This window comes from Salvelinus alpinus, chromosome 10 (assembly GCF_045679555.1).
Source record: "Salvelinus alpinus chromosome 10, SLU_Salpinus.1, whole genome shotgun sequence".
NCBI lineage: Eukaryota > Metazoa > Chordata > Actinopteri > Salmoniformes > Salmonidae > Salvelinus > Salvelinus alpinus.
In genome coordinates, this window is record NC_092095.1 from 53,005,354 (window position 1) to 53,012,429 (window position 7,076).

A 7,076-nucleotide genomic window follows, 5' to 3' on the forward strand; every position below is an offset into this window, starting at 1 on the left:
TTCCCCCCGCTGTTGATTAAATGGGGGAAAGGGGATAATTATATGAAAGCGGGAGGTGAGACGAACTGTCATTCAAGCTCCGAGACGAATAACAAACAAGTGCGTGCAGGTCAGACTGGGCTTGTCAGTCAACGTTCGTCATGCATACCGTGTTCCAAACATGTCTGCGCTGTCTTCAACCGGTGACAGGGCTTATGTTTTAAACAGCTAGCCTAGAGGAACACTCCATACCAGAGGAATTCCTGGCAAAACCATTGATAATACAACAGAGAAATATTATCTTTGTTCCTTTTTCCCCTGTATGGGTGAGGACATCTGCTGCTTGTTCACGAGGAACACGTCAATCACATATTAGTGGTACATTTCAGGTACTCACATTGTAAGACTTATCGTAAGCATGAATGAACCCCTTGTTTTCTTATGTCATAATTATCCTGACTAAAAAAAGAGCCCCTGTTAGACACAACATAGCATAAGCCTTAAAATAAGACAAAGGCTTATACCTGGTTATAACAAGTAATGAAGTGTTATACCTGTCAGCTTTAGACTGAGGGAGCACTTCTGATACGATGTTACCATTAAGTGTGTGAAGGAGAGGACAACCAAATAATGTGTTCCCACAGCTACAATCGATGGTCCTCCCAATGCAGAGCAACAGTTCACAGCCCCAGCTAAATGATTAAACGAAAGCCAGATGTTTCCCTTGGAGGTGAACTCTTACAGTATGGCTCTTTCCTTATTTCATAGCTCTAATCAGTTTGGGGAAATGGTCCAGTCTAGTCTGGCAGTTCAAAATAGGAAATTGGAATCATGAGTAGTGTAGGGGTTTGGAGTATGACTAAGAACTGAAAATGTCTGTTTTTTGTTTGTTATGGTAAGCTAGATCTCTCTTGGCTAAAGCTAATGCAGTTACTAAAGTTACAGTGCATTTGGAAATTATTCAGACTTTCCCCACATTTTGTTTGTCCCTCATCAATCTACACACAATACCCTACAATGACAAAGCAAAAACAGTTTTTAGAAATGTTTGCAAATAAATAAAATAAACTGAAATATAACATTTACACAAGTATTCTTTATTGAGACAAATGATGGAAACTGTGTTTTTAGAATACATAATCATTTTGAAGGTATGCGGGGCACGTGATGTCATCACGTAACTCTAAAGCTCCACTCCACATTTAATTCTAAATGCTTACTGCTGGTGAAATAAATGTTTTCAACTATTAAAATAAATCATGTTTCTTTGCAGGACAAGGATTGTTCTAACTTTCAAGAACTCATTCATTGCTTTGCCTTGCTTTTCTGGTTGGCTGGATGCAAGTTCCACCATCCAATTATATGGCAAATATTAGTCAATTATTGCATTTCATCAAGGCTTTCGCAGGCTACCTGAGATATGAAACCAATAGGTGGGAGGGCATAGGATACAGACTGTTGCCAATTTATTAGGCCTAATGCGCAATTTGCCCAAATGGAAACAGTTCAACCACGTTATTTGACACTGTAGGTTTTTGGCGAAAAAGTGTGTTTTAGGTGATATGTCATTAAGCCCAGCTAGTTCAAGATAGCTCAATGGAAACGCACCACAGCATGCAATTGTCACATGTATTTTCTTTGCAAACCGTAAATGTCGACGACGACAACAACAACAAAAAATCACTGGAAAAGTTCATGGAAACATAGCTAGGGACGTAACTTGGTAAAGAGCAAGACTAAGTGAGAAATCCTCATTCTTGGTCTCTGGCTTGAAGTTTTGAGTTTGAAGCTGCGGAACATGTGTGGCTAGGGGGGATAAGACCATGTGGTTGTATGTTTCTCCCTACCATCTGGCACACAGGAAACACGGATGGGTTAGTGAGTTACTGCTCTGCTCTACCCCCCCAGCTATATACCTCAGAAGAGGCATGTCCTATCAGACTTCTCTCAAACATTCTACTGAACTAAACAAGGGCTGCAGTGAGTAAAGGGGTGGTAGATCTTGAGTTTAGTCAACATTCTCCTCTCCTACATGAAGAGACATAAATAAGTTCTGATTCAAATCCATATTGCCTTATTATTCTGCTTTTTAATCGATCTAGATCGGAAAAATGTAAATGTAAAGTGTCAGTTTCTCTGACTCTGACAGTGCAGCATTTTGGGTTATTACGCAGATTCCAAAGGATTGGCTCTGGGCAGTGAAGCCATAATGTCAAGCTGGCAAAGTGTCCATTGGAATATCAGTCCCTGCTGAGACAATCCCAAGACAATAAAAGATAGTGTCCCAATCTGATATCATAAAACATTACCCCGGGGAGAACTTGAAGATATTGGGCATGCATACACAAGAACTGACAAAAACAGCAGGGTTTAATTTCAAACGTTAATATATTTTTCTATTTCATAGCGAACATATGCATCCAATTTGACACCCTAGTCACCCTAACTTGCAACAACATCAGAGTACTTGGAACAGGCTGATGTTTTTTTAAGATGCTTCTCAAAATAAATATTTTCTTTATAAAATAATAAAACTTCAAATAAATATTCTTTCCACTAAAACAATGTTGAAATTAGAAAATAAAGATTTTCTTATTGGGTCACTGTACAATTTACAAGTAGAGTTGAAGGGATAAGATGTGTAAATGTCTCTTGTAAGGCAAACATAAAAAATGATTGATATACATTCCCATGAATGTACAACATTAAACATTGTATTATATAATATATATGGATCTATCATCAAGGTGCCTCTGGTTTGGCAGAATGCTTTTCACAGTTGAAATATTATATATACAAAAATAAAACATCTCTGAGGAGGTCATTTGCTAATTTACATACTTTTGCGATTACTATTCACAAACAAGTTAGTCAGGAGAGTCTGTCCATAGCATATCAGTTGTATTAAATGTCAAAAGGGCTAACATTCTGGACTTCGATTAAAACAATACAAAATCAGGACACTTGGTGATCAAGCAGCCTGTATTAACAACCATAGCTGAAAACAAACGACACAAACCACGTCAAACAGCTCAGCTTAGCCAAACCCCCAATCAACTTCTGACTACTTTGGCCAAAACGTGATGAGGTGATCGTTTCAGTTGCCCAAAGTTGTCAACCCCCATCGATTCTCCACAACACCCAAGGTACTTTCCCTTTACGTTGGCTTACAGTCAACACTCTTACAGTGGACAACGTTAGTGTTCTTACACCGGCACCCCGGTCGCTTGACGCGGTCGTAGCAGCTCTGGCACGCGGCAAGACACCCTTTAGCTGGGAGGTAGCACAGGAGACAGGGTAGGAACAGGGAAAGAAGGCCCATGGCCGACCAGCGCACGCAGCAGTGCGACTGGCTGCAGGAGAAGGGCTTGTCGGCGCATGTATCCTCGTCGTCACTGGAGCAGTGATAGAACAGGCCCTTGACGCAGCACACGCAAGTCCCGTAGTCCACCGCGTTCTGCACCGAGCATACGCACCGTCGGCCGCACATCCAGCAGGAGGGCAGGGCGCGCGGGCACATGCACTCCTGGCACTTGCACCGGCCACAGTCCTCACAGCGGTAGACGTGTTTACCCAGCAGCCCCTCCCTAGCGGCAGGGGCACCGCGCACCGTGGCCACCACCGCCCCGCCGACCGTACTAGCAAGGGGCTTCAATTCCTCCTGTTTAAGCTCCACTCGTTTGGGCTGGGTCCTGATTATCCGTTCGCTAACCGCCGGGCTACCCAGGAGCCTCTGCACGGAAGACGTGCTGCCTGTACTGGTCCTCGGGCTGTTTCTGGAGCCCTCTGTGCTAGAAGAAAGAGATAGGGCATCCCTAGGGGGGACTGTGGAGTGTGTGGGCTGAGGAAGTTGTTGAAGTTGGGGAAGTAAGTTCCTCTGGTTGGGCCTGGGGTCCTGGGGCTCCAGTTGCTCATTGGTCCCCAGGCCCAGTGGCACCACCAGGTCATTCTTCTGCTGGGTGGGCAAGGAGCCAGGGGGCCTAGGGACCACAATGGGTCCCACCGTTGGTCCCTCTGTGTACTCATTACTGCTCCCGGTGATCCTGATCTGGTCCAGCGAGAGCACAGGGGCCTGCTGGCTGGGGTTTACCCCAGGATCGGGCTGCCCTTCCTGTGCATGGTGAGGCCGGTGTAGCCTCCCGCTGTCACGCAGAGCACGCAGCAAGCCGGCCGACCCTCCGCCACCACTGCCATTTTGAGTACTGGTCTCCATCTTGGCTCTGAAGAAGGACCCCTCCGGCTGGCATTGAACACATCTGAAGTCCTGGAGAGAAAGATAGGCAAATATATATATGAGACGACCAGGTGACATTTGAGTAGAAACGACCCTATGCAAATTATAACTGATGATAAGGGTTTGGCAACATGGGTTGGCTAGCTACCAACTGGAGTTGTTTTCCTTGACAAATATATCAACACCTCACATTAAGAATTACTGTTCCAATGTAAAAGTGTAGGCCAATGCCCAATTCCAATCATATCCCCTAACCTTAGGCACTTTCTGTTTGGTGTTAAAAGGATGTGATAAGTAACAACAGCATAATATATACCTAACTGTACCTCTAAGGCAGCATTTCACCATTTCATATGATAGGAGAACAAAAACAAAGATTTGACATGATGAAACAGTGGATTGATCATGTTTCTGTACGTTGGGAAATTGACAGTAACATTGACAGCTGAACCCTTCTGATTGGAGGACTTAGGTACATACCAACTATTTCCTATTACATGAGATACATACAGGGAAAATAAAGAGCACGCAAGGAAGAGAACATGAGGCAATGCTGAGACAGGGCTAATCTACAACTTCAACGAAAGTTGAGGCACTCAAACATGTCTTCATGCGCATACTGTGTATCAAAACTTGCATCCTTATATGTTCCATAACTAGAAGGTAGAGACTTTAGACTTGTTGCCACCATTTCCAAATGAGTGAAAAACAACTGATTGCTAGTTTCGAGGGACTCATAATTGAACATTTCTATAGATTTGTCATTTCACTCTGGAGGCAATTATTAGCCTGATACATCATGGTGTGCATGACGCTCTTGTTTGAGTGTGCGTGTGTAGGGCAGCGGATGAGCCCAAAGACCATGACATTTGAGATGGGCTTTACATAGACAAATGGACAGGCGAGACGGAAAAGTAAAAACCCAAATGTCCTATTATGAAATAGCCTAACATAAACGCCAATAGCCCCACCAAACATTCAAATATTGACTTTTATCATTCCACCTTTCTTCTATAATGTAAAATAGCCCTCTAATTTTGTTCTGAATATAAAACAACAAAAACACTTTTCAACTGCGCTAAATATGTGTTTATGTGCAGGCTACCGTTCACAGATTTTGTATTTACTCAATTTATCTAGTCAAAATGCATGATCTACAGACAGGCTATCAATTGTTTTAATAAGAGGGTGATGTCTAGACCGTTATTCAGAAGGGGAAAAACTAAAACACTACTTTTTAGAGCAAGAAGCTGTAGGCCTATTCAGATGAGAAAATGCTGGGATTGCACGGGGAAGGTTGGAGAAAGGATGGGGAAAGTCAATGCGGGTCGGCAGTTGGAACTCCCGAGTCCGAGAGCATGCATAAAACTGAATTGGTAAGGCTACTCTTATGTTACAACTTTTAAACATTGTAACGATCATATTTAGGCTACATTGTTGTTGAAATAGCACAAACTTAATTTCACGAACTCACCGTGTTCGCACCACTTCAGCCCCGTTTGTTGTATTAAATTCCAAATTCTGAAAGTTTATTCCTGCTTAAATTCATCTGGAATCCCATCCACACAATCCAATGCAATGATAAAGTAGCTACAAACAATATTTCCAGATTCCAATTTTAAGATATCAAAAACATAGCCATACATTCCACTGCGAGAGAACCCGAGGCGAAAAAGTGCCAAAAACGAATCAATCACTAGGGGCTTGCTGGCTCTCCACTTTTTTTGTGAATTAGAAAAGTGAAAATGCGCACGCGATACTTTTGAATCCGTTGAGTGTACACAAATAGCCAACGGCCTTCGAGTTTGTTGCACTTCGACGTAGGCTGGACAGTTCTAAAAAATACTCGCTGTAATTGTTGAACGTTTGGCTGCCTTGCACACTGAGGTGGTTTCAAGTTTTTCTCATCTTGTTTTTTCCTCTTTCCGGAGAAGAGGTCGGGTTTATGCTGTAAATGGCGTCATATGGAAGTGAGGGGGGACAAAGCAGTTGCTGTTTCAGAGGATATCTCGTATCCGGTCCCAGCTCATTGGCTGTAGCTACAGGGCTTGCATTCACACCCTGCGCTATCAAACTGTTCCCAACTGCAGGGGACGGGCCACAATCCCAGTGACAAAACTTCAGGCATTGCAAAATTTACATTTACATTTAAGTCATTTAGCAGACGCTCTCATCCAGAGCGATTTATACTCGCAAAACGCAAAACGTTCTAACATAGCCTAGACTACGTAAATTGAAGGCATGTCAGGTCTGCAGCTTGATAGGCGGCATTTGTTCAGAACGTGTGTAGCAGCATTGAATCGAGTTCTAAAAGTAGACTTTCGTACAAAACAATATCCTATATTTTTCTGTTTCCAATGGTTATTGCAATTTAAACTATTGATAATAGAGAAGGTGTAGGGTAGGCAATTATCAATCTATTTTAATAGGCTATTATCAATCTATTTTAAAATGCTTATTACTGTGCTATTGTCAGAGGAGAAGACCATATATAGGTTGTAAGAAATACCCCGGTTTTCACTTCGGCCATTTGTAGAAGTTGTCATTGGACAGCAATTTCAGATGAAGAATAGTAAGGCAAATGAGGGGGTGATTATGCATGTAGGGTGGATTTCGATGGTGTGAGTAGGCCATTTCTGAATGAGGCAACATGGAGGGGCATCATGCATTTCAAAAGGCACTCTCTTGAACTCTCAAATGCCTTGTAAATGTTTCAGCTGTATCAAAGCATTGGAGATACAGGAAGCAAATCCACGTCAGAGAGGGAAAAGCATGGCAAGTGGCAGTCAGAGAATCTCTGGGAATGGGATGATCATTCCTACTAATGATGCAGTACTTGTTTCCCTACATTCTAATTTGTTAT

At 42.7% G+C, this 7,076-nt stretch overlaps 1 protein-coding gene across 1 annotated transcript; it reads right to left on the reverse strand.

Annotated features, from left to right (window-relative positions):
* Window positions 1–2,348: 2,348 nt before the first annotated feature.
* Window positions 2,349–6,224, reverse strand: LOC139532246 (protein sprouty homolog 2-like). Its single transcript, XM_071329626.1, has 2 exons — window positions 5,688–6,224; window positions 2,349–4,243 (listed from the first exon to the last, which is right to left on the reverse strand). The coding sequence occupies exon 2, from the start codon at window positions 4,190–4,192 to the stop codon at window positions 3,137–3,139; it is 1,056 nt and encodes a 351-aa protein (XP_071185727.1). The 5' UTR covers window positions 4,193–4,243; window positions 5,688–6,224; the 3' UTR covers window positions 2,349–3,136.
* Between the last annotated feature and the right edge of the window lie 852 nt (window positions 6,225–7,076).